This window comes from Chaetura pelagica, unplaced genomic scaffold (assembly GCF_000747805.2).
Source record: "Chaetura pelagica isolate M959 unplaced genomic scaffold, ChaPel_1.0 scaffold49, whole genome shotgun sequence".
Classification (NCBI taxonomy): domain Eukaryota; kingdom Metazoa; phylum Chordata; class Aves; order Apodiformes; family Apodidae; genus Chaetura; species Chaetura pelagica.
The window spans coordinates 2,128,633-2,145,252 of NW_009970715.1; the positions used below are offsets into that span (position 1 = coordinate 2,128,633).

At 52.7% G+C, this 16,620-nt stretch overlaps 1 protein-coding gene across 1 annotated transcript in view; it reads left to right on the forward strand.

Moving 5' to 3' along the window:
* The window catches only part of GTF2IRD1 (GTF2I repeat domain containing 1), a 47,843-nt gene that overhangs the window by 28,168 nt on the left and 3,055 nt on the right, over window positions 1-16,620 (forward strand). Inside the window, exons 20-25 of the mRNA XM_010006070.1 lie at window positions 441-524; window positions 2,062-2,245; window positions 2,928-2,956; window positions 13,407-13,484; window positions 14,991-15,183; window positions 16,237-16,274. Of these exons, the coding sequence (XP_010004372.1) occupies window positions 441-524; window positions 2,062-2,245; window positions 2,928-2,956; window positions 13,407-13,484; window positions 14,991-15,183; window positions 16,237-16,274 (606 nt within the window). The remainder of the gene's footprint in view (window positions 1-440; window positions 525-2,061; window positions 2,246-2,927; window positions 2,957-13,406; window positions 13,485-14,990; window positions 15,184-16,236; window positions 16,275-16,620) is intronic.

The following is a 16,620-nucleotide window of genomic DNA, read 5'->3' on the forward strand; positions in this document are numbered from 1 at the left end:
TCCTGTCCTGCACGGCGCGGCCGTCGGAGGAAGGAGCAATGGTGAGAAGATTATGGACCTGGGAACAAGTTCTGCCCGACTCAAGCAGCCCTTCCCTTGGGCCTGTGAGGGTTTGCAGAGAAGGACAGAGGCTTTTCAAAAGCTTTGGCTTTTCAGAGAGGCTCTGGAGTGTGTTTTATTTCAACACCGCTAATTATCGCAACCAAAATCTTCGATTTCATGCAGCTTTTTATTCTCAGCAAACAGGCTGGGGGGGAACACACATATTTCTGTTGAGCTGATTTTTTTGTGTGTGTGAAGGGCTTTGAATGGCCCACTCCAGAGATTAGCTAATTGCAAGATAAGGACTTTCCTATAATTAGAAAATGGCATTACTTAAAAGTCACCGAGTGCCTTTTAATTTACCAGCAGAAGCCCGTAATTGTTTCTTTCTTTTACAGAAAATTATGATGCCAGGCTCTCCAGGATAGACATCGCAAACACGCTGCGGGAACAAGTCCAGGATCTGTTCAATAAGAAATATGGTGAGAAACCAGGGTGGGAGTTGATTTTAATCCCCCCTTTTACCCCCTCCCGAATGTTTCGCTCCCTCTCCTCTCAGTTTTTCCTGCCGGGTGATTTCTCTCTCCTCCCCCTTCCCACTTGTTGCAGCTGGTGGGGCTGTGGAGGGAGCAGTTATGGATGGGAATGTGTTCTCCTTCCTGTGGAGGCAGCTCCTGTGCACCACAGTGGGGACAGTGCTGCAGCCCCTTCTGCTGCTGGCCCTACTTGGCCACCTTTTGATGGGCTCTTGAACCCCCTCTCCGTGAAGAACATTCATTAGTAAAGAAAAACACCATGTACCAGTCCAGGTTGGGGGCTGAGCTGCTGGAGAGCAGTGTAGGAGAAAGGGACCTGGGGGTCCTGGTGGATAGGAGGATGCCCATGAGCCAGCAATGTGCCCTTGTGGCCAAGAAAGCCAAGGGCCTCCTGGGGTGCATTAGAAAGGGGGTGGTTAGTAGGGCAAGGGAGGTTCTCCTCCCCCTCTGTTCTGCCTTGGTGAGGCCACATCTGGAATGTTGTGTCCAGTTCTGGGCCCCTCAGTTCCAGAAGAACAGGGAACTGCTGGAAAGAGCCCAGGGCAGAGCCACAGAGATGCTGGAGGGAGGGGAACATCTCCCTGCTGAGGAAAGGCTGAGGGAGCTGGGTCTGTTGGGCTTGGAGAAGAGGAGACTGAGGGGCCACCTCATCCATGGGCACAAATATGTAAAGGGTGAGTGTCAGAAGGACAGAGCCAGGCTTTGTGCAGTGATGTCCAGGGACATCAGGACAAGGGGCAATGGGTGCAAACTGGAGCACAGGAGGTTCCATGTGAATCTCAGGAAGATGTGGGAGGTTGGGAAGGGAATAATGAGGGATGTAGTGAGAACTCGAAGGAGTGTTGGGGGATGAGTAGATGCTGCTCCTCCTGTCCCCAGGACACTTTGCAGTGCTCCACAGGGTCATCCCCTAGCCTGCCTGCCCCTGTGTCTGTTCTTTATCAAGCAAGGTGTGGTGTTGGTGGGTCTGATTTAGGGGAGAACTTTGTGGAGCAGGGATGATGGTTGGACTCAGTGATCCCAGGGGGCTTTTCCAACCTGAGAAGTTCTATGATTCTAAGGCAGGGAAATGCTGTTATCCCCATTTTCTAGGCAAGGGTAGGACACGTGCAGGTTTCCAGGTTCCTGCACAGCCAAGGAAATGTATAGCCTCAGCCCTGCAGCCAGACCTGAGAGACTGTGGAGAGACTGCCAGACCTCACATGACTGTGAAGTTAACTCCAGATAATGTCCCACAGCAAAGAGAACCTTTCCACCCCTCCCTTTTCACCCCTGCATTGCGTGGGTCTCATCCCACAGCACAGTGTGGGTCTCCTCAGCCCCACCAGCTCTGCTGTGGCCTGAAAAATGTTGGTCCTTGATCAAACTCCTGTGCTGCCTGGAGCTGCCTGCTCTTGCCATGCTGCGATGGGGCCAGGGATGGAGCCAGAGCCAGGGCAGATCCCAGGCATCCCGGACGCTACCTTCCTCACTTTTCTCCCAGGTGAGGCCTTGGGGATTAAATACCCTGTGCAAGTGCCATACAAACGGATCAAGAGCAATCCAGGATCAGTGATTATAGAGGGGCTGCCCCCTGGCATTCCCTTCAGGAAGCCCTGCACCTTTGGCTCCCAAAACCTGGAGAGGATCTTGGCCGTGGCCGATAAAATCAAGTTCACCGTGACAAGGTGGGTGGTGAGAGGGGAGGAGGAGGGAGCCCACCTTAAACACACCCCGTGGGGCAGGGCTGTAAGGACTACAAATACCTCCTCCAACCCCCAAGAGTGCAATTAAGTTGGCAGCTAATGAGTGGACAGAAAGGAGGAGACCATGAAGTAGAGACTCTTGCTCTTGCCTCCTGACTCTGCTGGGGGAGGTGGTGGGGTTGGCACCCGTGGGAGAAACTGTGGCCTTCAGTACAAGGGCTGTGTGGGCAGAGAAATCCCAGCCCCTTTTCTAGGAGACAGGAGAAACGTTGGTGGGTGTTTTTGGTGGTGCAAGGGCAATGCTCAGGGTCCCACAGCACCCAGAGAGGTGCCGGGTTTCCGGGGGACCCTGTGGGTCTTGCAGCCAAAGGGGATGGATGCAGGTGGGGAGAGGAAGGGCACTTTAACACTGTACCATGGTCAGGTGAGACAGGGAAAAATTGGGTTCTAAGAGTGGTTCCATTCCCCTCTTGTGGGGTCACACTGCCTGTCTTCTTACCAACATGCTGGGAGGGTGTCCCTGTGTCCCTGTCCCTGCAGAGCACGTGAGGGACAGGCTGGTTCCTTAACCCTCCCTGGGCCATGGCAGGAGGCTGGAGCCAGGGTGTTGGCTTCCCAATGGCATTCCATTTTCATTCTTTTTCCTGATTTTTTTGGTTTACAGGCCTTTTCAAGGACTCATCCCCAAACCTGGTAAGAGATGATGCCTTTTTTCCCTAAGCAATGCATGGGCCAAGTGTGTGGTGGTGGTCAGGGATCTGCAGGCTGCAGATGATGTGCAGTAATTTTATCAGCTGGAGGAAGGTTGCCCTTGACTTCACTTTCCTGGGCTTCCCACTTTGGTTTGGTTGTGGTTTGGGGCACTTACTGAGGTTCCCCTGGCCAAATCAGCTGATCTTAGCATCACCCCTTGGTCTAGATGCTGTTGCCTTGAAATAACAGTTTTATAAGAGCTAATCTAGGGCAGGGACCTGTGGTTTGGATTTTTAAAAGTGCTGGTTTTCTTAAAATAAATAAGTGTTGCAGTGAGCTGGTGGGTTCAGTGGTGAGGGAGGGTTGTGGGAAGGGGATGATTAACCACAGGGTCTGCACTGGGCTGCAGCAGCTTGGCAGTGAAAAGCCTCTCTGGCTTGTGGGCAATTCCATCTGTGGATACACCAGGGAAAATGTGGGAGAAGAGAGGATGGGATGTCCAGGGTGGGCTCTGCACCCTGCTGTAGAAACCACCTCCCTGGAGCCACGTCCTTCCCCCTGTGTCACTGTAGAGCTCTGTGTCTTGCTTCTAGGCTGCCCAGAAAAGAGAGCTGCTTTTAGAATCGTGGGTGAAAAACCTGTCTGGGTTTTAAATGTCTGTGATGATGAGTGTTGGAAGAGCACAGATGGGTGCAAAGAAAGTTGTCTTTATTGATGGTTTCCCATTTCCTTGGCCCTGCTCCACGGGGAGGGCCCAATTTAGGGAAGACAAATAGGACAGAGAGGAAAACATTTGTATGCCCTCGTTGGGAACAGCCAAGAGGTGTTGGCTGCCCAAGAGGGCTCTAGCAGAAGTGGAGATGTCAGGGAAATTCAATCCAGGGCACAGTCCGAGTGTCATCCTGCCCTCTGCATCCCTGTGGGTGGTCCAGCCAAGTCCATGAGAGCTCCCCTGAGACCTCCATGGACCTGGGCCAGCTGTATCCTGGGCTGCATCAAAAGGAGTGTGGCCAGCAGGTTAAAGAAGGGGATTCTCCCCCTCTACTCTGCCCACCTGGAGAACTGTATCCAGTTCTGGAGCCCCCAGCACAGGGAGGACATGGAGCTGTTGGAGCAAGTCCAAAGAACAGCTGTGAAGATGATCCCAGGGCTGGAGCAGCTCTGCTCTGGAGACAGGCTGGGATAGTTGGGGTGTTCAGCCTGGAGAAGAGAAGGCTCCAGGGAGACCTTAGAGCAGCTTCCAGTGCCTGAAGGGGCTCCAGGAAAGCTGGGGAGGGGCTTGGGACAAGGGCAGGGAGGGAGAGGACAAGGGGGGATGGACTGAAACTGGAAGGGGGGAGATTTAGGTGAGACATGAGGAGGAAATTCTTTGCTGTGAGGGTGATGAGACCCTGGAACAGGTTGCCCAGAGAAGCTGTGGCTGCCCCATCCCTGGCAGTGTTGAAGGGCAGGTTGGATGGGGCTTGGAGCAACCTGGGCTGGTGGGAGGTGTCCCTGCCCATGCAGGGGGTTGGGACTGGATGTTCTTTAAGGTCCTTTGCAACCCAAACCATCCTGTGATTCTATTACCTGGGCCCTAGACTACCCATCTTGGTCCTAAGCAACAAGGTGCCAGCTCACAGCAGCTGGACCTTAAATAAATCTGTGGTGAAGTGCAAGTTTTGCAGAGCTCTGGTTTTCCATGGCATGATGTGCCTGTCACCCTGGAGTGAGCCAAGGATGTATCTGCTCCTCCCACCATCGCTCCTTCCCCTTCTTCTGTACCCGGGATAATCACGTTAAGAGACATTGATCTGACACAAATCACCCCACTAACAAAGGAGCACATCAGAAGGCAAATACTTCACCCTGCCAGCTGGCTTGGAAACACAGCCCTGATGGATAGAGATGTACAGGAAAATTGATTTTCTCTTTGATGCACAACATTTTTTTCCCCTCCTCCTCCAGCTGCACGTTCCCACCACGGGCTGCCCTGCACTAGCACCAACCCAGAGCCCTATTTTTCTCTGGATATTGTGGTACCTGAGTAGGAAGGAATTGTAGCATCCCTGCTGGGCTCAGGGCTGGGCTTTAAAACACAGGGTTTTAAATAAGAGCAGTGGCAGGTGAGGGGTTTTTCTTACTTGGCATCTCAATGTATTATAGACTATGTTGTATATTTGTTAAATCTTTGGAGACAATTCCAGGATTTTGAAGTATTTCTAAGAGTCAGACTATCCCTGTGGAATGTCTCCTTGGGAAAAAAGCTATTTGGAGGTTCTGAAGGGGCTCCAGGAAAGCTGGGGAGGGACTCTGGACAAGGGCAGGGAGCGAGAGGACGAGGGGGAATGGATTGAAACTGGAAGAGGGGAGATTTAGGTGAGACATGAGGAGGAAATTCTTGAGTGTGAGGGTGCTGAGACCCTGGCCCAGGTTGCCCAGGGAAGCTGTGGCTGCCCCATCCCTGGCAGTGTTGAAGGGCAGGTTGGATGGGGCTTGGAGCAACCTGGGCTGGTGGGAGGTGTCCCTGCCCATGCAGGGGGTTGGAACTGGATGATCTTGAAGGTCTCTTCCAACCCAAACCAATCTATGATTTTCCACCCCATTCCACCAAAGGGGATGGTGGCAACACGGTGGCCCAGTCACTGCCTTGGCCTTGATCACTTTTCACCTGCCTTAATAAAATGAATGATGTCCAACCAGTCATAGATCATTCAAAGAATTAAATTTCAGAGTGTTCTTTTTCCCTCAGTCTCGTGTAGCAAAGTCTTGCCATGGAAAATGAAGAGCAGCAGCAGAAGGGCATGCTTGGCATTAAAAAGAAAATCAAGGAAAATCACTTTTATTTTGCAGAGGAGCATTAAAATGAAAGTTACTCCCAAGCAGGATGGCATTGCAAAGGTGTCTATAAAAGCTGGAAGGCCCAGGAGGTGACTGCTTAAATATCCAGGAGGTTATGGTATTTTGTGCCTCATTTTGGCCAAAAAAATGGCACAAAGAGCCACATTTTAAGGGAAATTTCATAAAATATTAAAAAAAGAACCACTATGGGGTGATTTTAGTTGCCTTTAGGTTAAATTACAGGGTGTCATTTGCTTTAAACAAGTTGTGCACCTTCTGAATTGCAAGGAGCAGCCCAGATAACTGCTGGGTGGTGGAGGACTGGTCTCCTTATCTCTCTTTTGGGGACACCCATTTTTTTTATTTTTGAAGTGTGACAGGAAGAGATTAAATGGTTTCAATATAATCTGAGTGCCAACCATGCTTTTCCTGAAGATTATCTGGAGTTTCTCTATCGAAATGGTATCTCCCCCCCTTAACGGGTCTCAGTGGGGGGGTGAGGCTGCTGGTGCAGAGCTGGCTGGGGGATGTGTGGCTGCAGGGATGCTGTTTGCAGAAGATGGTGGGTTTCTGGGGGGGATGAGGCTGGGTTTTTTTGGAAGAAGAAAGCTGGTGCTGCTGCCCAGCACCCAGAGAAGGTCAGTGGCTGCAGCCACTTTCAGCACTGAGGATTTGGAAGGTGGGACAATGGCCCCGAGGTCACTGGTATCTCTGCCAGAGCTTTACCCTGGTGGGTTCCCAGGGGCTTTGACCCAGGAGCACAACCCCTCCTGGCATCCAGAGATTTTCCTTTTGATTTCCAATTTCTTTTCTTCCCACTCCTGGTCTCTGCTCTACCAAAAAAGACCTTCCAAACCCCTTCTCAAAGTAGAACATTCTCTTGGCATTAAAACAGAAGCGGGAGAGCAGGGGTGAAGCTCCAGTGCTATAAACACAGCACTTACCCTTTCTTTTCTTCTTTTTCTGAGGCACAGAGATACAAAACAGGCTTAATTTGAGCCTTTGAAAAGAAAAAAACCAATGTATGTATCAAGCATAAGCAATCTTGCACATACACAAAAAGTCTTTCTGTATGTTAATTTTTATGTGCTTTGATTGAAAATTTACAGCAGCTCCATCTGTCCTATTCCCCAAACTCCCTACCACCCTGATAGATTATTTCCCATACTCCAATTAATAAAGTAGGGCAGGCAGTGTTCTTTAATTAAAAAAAAAAAAAAAGAAAAAACCCCACCACACATCCAGGCATCCTTTTCATATCTATATATTTATTTTGTTTAAATCACAAGAGCACAATCCTCCGCGAGACTTTGATGAGCTGTGCCTGGTGTTGGAAACTCCTAGCAAGATAAAAAGAAGAGAGGAAAGTGCTTGATGAGGCAGTGATGGGAGCTGAGGCATCTTGTTCCATCACCAGGTTGCTTTTTTTGAGGTCCAAGTCCCTCTCCCTTCACCCCCCTCCCAGCCCTGATGTTGAACCCCTGTGGGAGCAGCTGGGTTGTTTTTCCTCCTGATCCGCTTTGCTGTTACCTGGGGTGAATTCTTTCTTTAGTGCTCAGCTGGTCAGTGTTTCTAGATGGAGAATCAAGCAGGTACCATGAGTAGATCTGGAGCTTCAAAGCCTCTTTTTAAGCACCTCTGGGATTCCAGTCACCTTTTTCTTGACCCAGTTTTTGTTTCTTTTTCCCTTTCACCTGCTTGTGTGGGATCCTCGTTCCAACGGGAGGGCATCACCATTGCCCTGCTCGTCCCAGCCCTTGTGTTTGCTTTGGTTTTGCTTCCCTGCTGCTCCCAGCCAGCCTTGTACCCAGTCTCGTCCTACAGAGGCCCCAAACCCCCTTTTTTCAGGGTGCTCATCCAGATGAGTGCTGCTCCACCCAGCTCTGACCCTGCACTTGGGGATGTGCTGGGACCTGTGCTGCCGCGAGCCTGGTGGGCTGCCTCCCGTGGCTGAGGCTGAGCAGCACATCTGGGTCACCAGGGCAAGAAATTTTAATTATCTTTCTTAATCAGTGTGATTTCATAATGGTACCTTGAAATCTTCACCTGAAGTGCTGAGAATGCCTGTGAGTTGCAGCCCACTGGGCCGAGCGCTGCCCTGCCCTTCTGAAACCATTTCTGCTCCGTGTGGGACCGATGCTGCCGTGTGCTCCTCATCCTCACTGTGTGCTCCTCTTCCTCACTGCCTGCCTGTGCTCCTGCCCGTGCTCCTGCCTGCATTCCTCCTTGACAGGAGCTATGGCAGGACCTTTTTTTCCCTCTTGGCTTGGCTTTCCCAGCTGCATCTCCCCCCTTTGCTCGGCACCTTCGCCTGAGCGCTGCGCGGTGGGTGCTGCCTGCAGGGTGTCCCTGGGGCAGGGTGTCCCTGGGGCAGGGTGTCCCTGGGGCAGGGTGTCCCTGGGGCAGGGTATCTGTCACCCAGCGACTCGGGGGTGTTTTTTGTTCCTTTGGTGCCTCTGATTTGGAAATTCACATCTGAAATACTGGAGATTGCTGGGCTCTCTGCAGATTTGGACACACCCCCCTGCTCTGTTCCCATCCCCTTGGGTTTGCTACAGGAGCCTCCCCAGTGCTGTGACCACAGCCCTTGTCTCCCCCACCCCAACCCCTCCAGCTCTCCCCGGGGCTCCTGCCCTTAGTGTGATCCTTCCTCCCTTGACCCATCATTCAAATCCTGGCCCTGCCCCCATCACTGCTGCTTTTCCCCAGGGAATTAATTTCCTTTTGAGATCGCTCATCGCTTTAGAGTTGGTGGTGAGCAGCAGCCTCTCCTTAGGGATCTCTTTTTCTCCTGCTTTCCCCTGTTGCTGCACAGCTGACACCATTTCCCTGTTTGCTTTTCATCTGCTTTAGCCTCAGATCTATTTTTCCTCCTCTGACACAGCCAGGCAGCACAACTGCTGCTGCTCTGGCCCGTGCCCCAGGTGCTGCAATTCAGCTGCACATCCCTGGGCTCTTGCAGACCTTGAGCCACTCAGGAGTGTGACACAGCTTGAGGGGGCTCAAGCACACCCCAAAACAGGTCCCTGGGGAGTGGTGGAGAGCCCAGCCCACCCACCCATCCCACCAGGCAGTTATTAGGTACCAAAACCATCTCTGTGCCACGGGGCCTCGGGACCAGAGGAATTTTAAGCTGCTAGGGACAGTGTCATCCTGGGTTTTGCTTTTATTTGTGACCAAGAAACCAAGCTGCAGCACTCATGGCTCTCTTTTTTCTTTCTCTCTCTCTCTCTTTTTTATTTTTTTGTCTTCTTTAGAGTCGGTGGTGAGCAGCAGCCTCTCCTTAGGGATCTCTTTTTCTCCTGCTTTCCCCTGTTGCTGCAGAGCTGACACCATTTCCCTGTTTGCTTTTCATCTGCTTTAGCCTCAGATCTATTTTTCCTCCTCTGACACAGCCAGGCAGCACAACTGCTGCTGCTCTGGCCCGTGCCCCAGGTGCTGCAATTCAGCTGCACATCCCTGGGCTCTTGCAGACCTTGAGCCACTCAGGAGTGTGACACAGCTTGAGGGGGCTCAAGCACACCCCAAAACAGGTCCCTGGGGAGTGGTGGAGAGCCCAGCCCACCCACCCATCCCACCAGGCAGTTATTAGGTACCAAAACCATCTCTGTGCCACGGGGCCTCGGGACCAGAGGAATTTTAAGCTGCTAGGGACAGTGTCATCCTGGGTTTTGCTTTTATTTGTGACCAAGAAACCAAGCTGCAGCACTCATGGCTCTCTTTTTTCTTTCTCTCTCTCTCTCTTTTTTATTTTTTTGTCTTCTGTTAACTTGCACTGTAGCCCCTAGACGGATAACATCCTTGGAAAAAGCCTACGCTGCCTTGCATGGTACGTAGCTCAGTTGGTGCTTCCTAGATGGTAGCAGACAAGAAATGCACTTGCATTTGAATGTGGGAATGAAAATGTCTTAAACCCCCCACATTTCAGGTATTTTTTTTTTGTTTGTTTTGTTTTCCTCTCTGCTCTGTGTCCCTGTGATGCCAAGAACTGCCTGATGCAGGATGTGTTTAACAGTGTTTTATTGTTGTTACAATCAGCTGTAACTCTGCCTTTCCCAGCACTTGCTGCAGTCCCTGGGCATCAGGGGCTGGATTTGCTCCAGACAAACCCACCTGGCACCTCATCCTCAGTTCATCCACGTGTCCAAGCAATTGATTTGTTTTTAAAAATGCCACTTGCCACTCACAAGGAAAGCTTGGGTTGGGGTTTGTTGGGGTTTTTTTGCCTTGCTTTAACACATGCTGTGGGCCAGGGTTGCTGTGCAGTCCTGCAGGCTCTGGGGATTTAACATCTGTACTAATTCACAGGAGTGAAGAAGAGCTCTGCTGCCTGTATCTGTGGCAGGGCACAGCTTATCTCCAGCAGATCCAGCTTTATTCCCATCAGCTGGGATTCTGGCTGCATGTCTCAATGTTAATTGCCTGGCTTAAGGCTCTGCAAATGTGCACGTGTTGAGCTGATTCCAGCTGGACTTGAACCCGAGTTGCTGTGGAACAGCCTCAGTAAATCAGTGGGTTTGTTCTGGATTTATGTGGAGGAGTTACTGAACAGCACCCACTGGAGCTGGAGGGTGGACACAGGAGGGTATTGATCCTCTGAAGGGCCAGGGCCAGATCCTGGCAGCTGTAACCATGCCCAGTGCCTGGCTGGGTGTTGCTCTGATACAGCTGGAATTGCCTGAAGAGGGACCTGAGTTGCTTTCCTGTTGGGAGAGTGTTGGGCTCTGGCTGTTTGCCCATGAAACAGGCTTCATGCTGGGTGTTGGGATGATGGCAGATTGTTACCCTGAGCACGGGAGGCCAGGCTGGACCTGTTGGAAAAGGTCCAGAGAAGGGCCATGAGGGTGATCCAAGGGCTGGAGCAGCTCTGCTCTGGGACAGGCTGGGAGAGTTGGGGTGTTCAGCCTGGAGAAGAAAAGGCTCCAGGGAGACCTTAGAGCAGCTTCCAGTGCCTGAAGGGGCTCCAGGAAAGCTGGGGAGGGGCTTTTCACCAGAAAGGGTAGTGATAGTACAAGGGGTAGTGGTTTTAAACTGAAAAAGGGAATATTTAGGTTGGACATCAGGAAGAAATTCTTCACCATGAGGGTAGGAAGGCACTGGCCCAGGCTGCCCAGGGAAGCTGTGGCTGCCCCATCCCTGGGGGTGTTGAAGGGCAGGTTGGATGGGGCTTGGAGCAGCCTGGGCTGGTGGGAGGTGTTGGAACCTGCAGGGGGGGTTGGAACCTGCTTGAATGATGATCTTGAAGGTCCCTTCCATACTTTAACCATTCTATGCTTCTCTGTTCATCACCTGGAGCAGCACCCAGGGGTGCTGGTGCTGAAAGCTCCACCAGATGCCCTGCCCTTCTGTGCCTTCATGGCAAAGATCAGGGCACAGGGCATCACGAACCCAGAGAGAACCATTATTTACCCATGTGATACCTTGAGGTTGGTTTGGTTGTGGTTTTTTGAAAGTCACTGGAAGAATAGGGAGTGTTTTGGTGGTTTGGATCCTGCTGTCCAGCAGCAGGCACCTAAACCCCAGACTTAATGGCCACTAAAAATGCAACTTGGTGTTTCTAAAAGATGTGTCAGGCTCTGGCAAGTCCTGTTGGAAAGAGAAACTGGTGCTTTGAAAATGTCACCCTTTGTATGTATGGGGGGAGCAGGGCTGCTCGGGTCGGGTCAGCAGGATCAGGCAAAAAATGAGTCAAATCACTATTATTTAACTTAAAACCAATAAAATGGATAGCAGAAAGCTGCAGCCAGCAGCCTGCATTTGTGGGAAGGACTTGGCACATCCCAGGGGTGCCAATGGTTTCCCAGAGCTGATCATTTCCCAAATGCAAATGGCTAAACTCCAAGGTAGATGGAGATCCCTGGGGATGGAGGTGCAGGTCCCTGGGAAGCTGTGCTTCCAGCTGGAGCCTCCTCTCTGCCTTCTCTGTGATGCTTGCTCAGTTCCAGGTTTTTCATGGCACTTGTTTATGTTCTTGGATGGGAATTTGGGGAGTCCTGCCCACTGCAAGGTGGAAAAACCCCCTTGGGATCTTATATCTTGCACTCAGGTTGCTCAGGGCGTGAGCAGGAAGGAAAGAGCTGCTGTGTTTTTCACTCCCAGAGAGTTAAATGGGTGAAAACACTGAATTTGGAGGTTTCTTTGTCTGCTACCATCTACACATCCACAGGGGTGTGTGTGCACAGCCCAGAAACTGAGCATCAATGACAAGGAAGTCACAGAGGGAGCCCCCAGGGTTTGTCCCCCCTGGCCTGCTGTGGCTTTGGGAGCAGCAAGGTCTTGGCTCTTCAACTCAGAGCTCCTTGATGACATTTACTTGCTTTTCTTCTATTTTGTTTCTCTGGTTTGTTTCTTTTTTTGCTTCATCCCTTTCAAGCTCTTTTGTTGCCATTTCTGGATTTGAAGCATGTCAAAAAGTTCCTTCACAGAAACTTCTCCCTTTTTTTCCCTCCCCCTAGTTATATCCAGACAAAACTATTGTTTTCCAGGTGGAGAAGAGGCTTTTTTGAGGCCTTTTTTTGAGATTGAAGGGTGCCAGCTGCTTCTTTCAGGCACCCTCAGCAGCAGGGTGGCTGAGGCAGGTGGTTTCTGCTGAGGGTGCTGGGCCCTGTGCAGGGAGGCAGGGACTCCATTCAGGTTTCCCACTTGTGATTCAAACAAAATTGCCAGCCATCTGAGTGCTTAGAAGCCAAATCGGAATCCTGTGGCTGCTCAAAATCAGAATCCAAATCCTGTGCTTGCTCAAAATCACATTTAAATAGCTGCAGAGGAGAGACAGAGGATGCTCAGAGCCCTCATGCTGAGGTTTGCAGCCCTCACCTTGATGTTTTAAATCTTGGGGTTGGAATCTTGGGTTTCCTGAGTGCAAACACCTGCCTGGGGTTCAGGGAGGCTGTTGGTGGGGATGCTTGGCCTGAGGAAAACCCCACCAAGCAGGCTCTGCTGGAGGGGTGATCCCAGCCAGAGGTGGGTGAGGTTGATCCAGTCTGTGCTTTAGACCTGAGGGATGAAAAAGCATCAAGGGGGGGCTGGTTTTGACCCTAGTTGTTTTTCCTGGAGCCCCCTGAGGATGGTGAATAGTTGGGGGGAAAAATTCTACTGCCATAAGCACGTCGTTTGAAACGGGAGGACAGAGGAGAAACTGTTTTTGGCATGATGAGGATAATTAAAAAGCCAGTAAAGCCAAGCTGTTTTTATGGCATATCATCAAACAATACTGTGCTTAGGAGCCCAGCTATAAAAGCACCATCTCACCCCTTGATTTGGCTCGTGGGAGCACTGGAGGCACCGGGGACCGGAGGCTGCGGCGTGTTGGGTGTTTTGCAGGCGTTGACAGCACAGCCGAGGGGGTGGCACAGGCTCCCAGCCCTGCCAGGGGCAGCTTGGGGTGGCACAGGCTCCCAGCCCTGGCAGCTTGGGCAGCATTTTAGAGCTATTTTGCATGACTGCAAAAGGTGACAACACCAAGTGTCAGCCCAGAGCAACCACCCCAGAGCTGTCCCCGCGCCGGGGCGGAGGGACAAGGACACGCGTTGTGACGGTGGGATGGATTTTCTGGGGGCTCAGGGGAAAAAAAAACAACACCAACAGGGTATTTTATTGCCTGTCCTTTTTTTTTTTTTTTGCTCTGCAGATGAGGATGATGCCAACAGGCTGGGGGAGAAGGTGATTCTCCGGGAGCAAGTGAAAGAGCTTTTCAATGAAAAATACGGTGAGTCTCCCGTCCGCGCGCGTCGCCGGGCGGGTTTGGTTTTGCTGACAGCAGCCAGAGTTAAAATTAATTCGACTGAAGGCCTCTATTTATAGGCTGAGCACACAGCAGCCTGCTGCAGCACAGCCTCCATCCCACTGCTTCCCATTACAGCCTGTCCCTGGGGACCTTCCTGTGTCTTGCTCCTGGCAGGTGGGACCGTGACCTTCTTGTTGACAGCTCATCCTTGGCAAGGGGAGGGAGGATGGAAAAAGGCAGTCGAGGAGCAGGGTTTGTTCAGTCTGGCATCAGCCTTTGATGTGTTTTTAAGGTGTCCTGAGCTGTGGTGTGTGGGCTGAGCTTGCCTGCCCTGTGCCAGGGCCCTGCCTGCTCAGCCTGCCAGGCTGGGAGCAAAGCTGGAGCTGCAGCCCAACGTGGGGCATGGTTGGGGAAAAGCTGGCTGGAGCAAAAGGAGGTCAGGAGACTGAAGGAGGTTTGAAAATGCTGTTTTGCAGGCTCCTTGTGCTGCCTAGCAAAGCTGACCTTCCAGCCTGGAAAAGGCACAGCAGGAACAGGAGCCAGGTGGGGGGAGCACAGGAGCCAGGCACCCTGTGCCCTGAGCAGTGTCACTGTCCCAGCCCCACGGGCATGGGCTGCCCCTGCTCAGGCATGACTTGTGGACATGCTGGGCAGTTATTTCTGAACCTGTGGGTCCCCAGGGTCAGGCCGTGGTGACTGAGTGGCACCCCAGGACTTTGGTGTAGGTATCCTGCCTGTCTTCCCAAAATCATTGCCTGAGGAGCAGGAACAGAGCCAACATGATAGGAAAGTGGTGGGGAATGTCATTGCCCTCCGTCCTCAGGGCTCCCCTTGTCCAGGCTGCTCCCCCTTCCCACGAGCCCTGTTTGATTTGGGTGCTGCTGGCAGCTCAGAGAAGGTAACAGAGAGAGCATCTGTCATTCATTGCCACCCCTGCATGAAGCCATGACCATGGGCTGCCTGCTGCTCTGGGGCTGGTTTGGCCCCGTTGGAGGTGGCAGCACCAGGCACAGCTCCCCAGGGAGGATGCTCTGAGCATCCCCAGCTCAGCAGCACCCACCCCACGTGAGGGCTGAGCCCACAGCAGATCCCTGCATTCCCGTGGTCCTGGCACAGTTTGGGGAGCACAAGACACCAGGTGGGCTCCAGGGTCAAACACCCTGCAGAGAGAGCCAGGAACGTGGCTGAGCAACAGCTCCCACCTCCAGGTTTGGGGGCTGCAGGGATGGAAGGGGAGATCAGGCTCTTGCAGTCAGTCTCTCCTCACGGAGAAGGGAACACATGGGGCAGGGACGTGGCTGCAGCAGAGGTTGGGCACCACAGCAGCCATGGTGTCACAGAGTCACCCAATCATAGAGTGGTTTAGGTTGGAAGGGACCTTAAAGCTCATCTGCTTCCAACCCCCCAGGGCTCTCGGTCCTTCGGTTGGTTGGATCCAGAGCCCTGGGGGGTAAAGCTGGTGTGTTGTCCTCTGCTCTGCTGCTACAGGAGAAGCTCTGGGCTTGAACCGGCCCGTCATGGTGCCCTATAAACTCATCAGGGACAGTCCTGACGCTGTGGAGGTCACGGGGCTGCCAGATGACATCCCCTTCAGGAACCCCAACACCTACGACATCCACCGGCTGGAGAAGATCCTGAAGGCCCGGGAGAGCATCCGGATGGTGATTATCAACCAGCTCCAGTAAGTTCCCCAGCTCTGTCACCTGGGAAGGTTTCTGTCCATTAAGCACTGCCCTGGCTTCTCCAGCTGTGAGCGGGGTGAGTCACATCAGCACCTACCTGCCAGGACCTGCTCCATTCCCAGCACCTGCTGCCCTGCCCTTCAGGGAGCAGCTCAGCCATGGGGTGGGCACGGAGAAGCCTCAGCAGGGCTAGTTGATCCTCTTCCTTGTGCAGTTTGAGGTGATGCCAAGAAGGCCAAGGGCCTCCTGGGGTGCATTAGAAAGGGGGTGGTTAGTAGGGCAAGGGAGGTTCTCCTCCCCCTCTGTTCTGCCTTGGTGAGGTCACATCTGGAATGTTGTGCCCAGTTCTGGGCCCCTCAGTTCCAGAAGGACAGGGAACTGCTGGAAAGAGCCCAGGGCAGAGCCACAGAGATGCTGGAGGGAGGGGAACATCTCCCTGCTGAGGAAAGGCTGAGGGAGCTGGGTCTGTTGGGCTTGGAGAAGAGGAGACTGAGGGGCCACCTCATCCATGGGCACAAATCTGTTCAGGGCAGTGTCAGGAAGACAGAGCCAGGCTTTGTGCAGTGATGTCCAGTGACAGGACAAGGGGCAGTGGGTGCAAACTGGAGCCCAGGAGGTTCCATGGGAATCTCAGGAAGAACTTCTTTGCTGTGAGAGTGCCAGAGCCCTGGGCCAGGCTGCCCAGAGAGGCTGTGGAGTCTCCTTCTCTGGAGACATTCCAACCCCCCTGGCCACGTTCCTGTGTGATGTGCTCTGGGTGCCTGGCAGTGGGGCTGGGCTGGGTGAGCTTTCCAGGTCTTTCCCAACCCTTGGGATTCTGTGATGCTGTGATTCTGTGATGATGATGCTGGGAAGGGGCACAGGGGCAGATAAGGGGATGGCTCAGAGACCCAGCTGAATTATTTGGGGTTGCTTCTCTCCTCCAGGGAGCAGTGGGGAGGCTCCGTGTCCCATCCTCATGCAGGCAGGCGATCAGCTCGGGGTGGGGGTCTTGGCTGTGGGGAGAAAGGAGGGGGGGTCCCCTGAGCTGACCCTGCTTGTCTCTTACACAGGCCGTTTGCTGAAATCTGCACTGAGGCCAAACAGACAGGTAAGAGGAGGGCCAAGAAGTAACCGTGGCTTTCCCTGCCCTCTGGTGGGGAGAACAGATGGGAAACAGGGATGGGTGTCCTGGGGAGGCCTCCAGACCTCCTGCATCCCTGGGGGAGGCTGGGGAGAAGGTCCTGCCTGGAAAAAGACAAGTCAGGCTCAGCATCTCTTCAGGGGCAAACCATCCTCTTAGACCTCTGCTCTTCTGTGAGCTGGGAAGAGGTTGGGCTGTTAGACTCCAACTTTCAGCATGTTCTGGAGGATTTGATTATCCCTTTCCCATTAGCAATTTACTCCCCATGAACAATTTATTCCCTGCTTAAAGCCCTTCATTTGAGCCATCATTT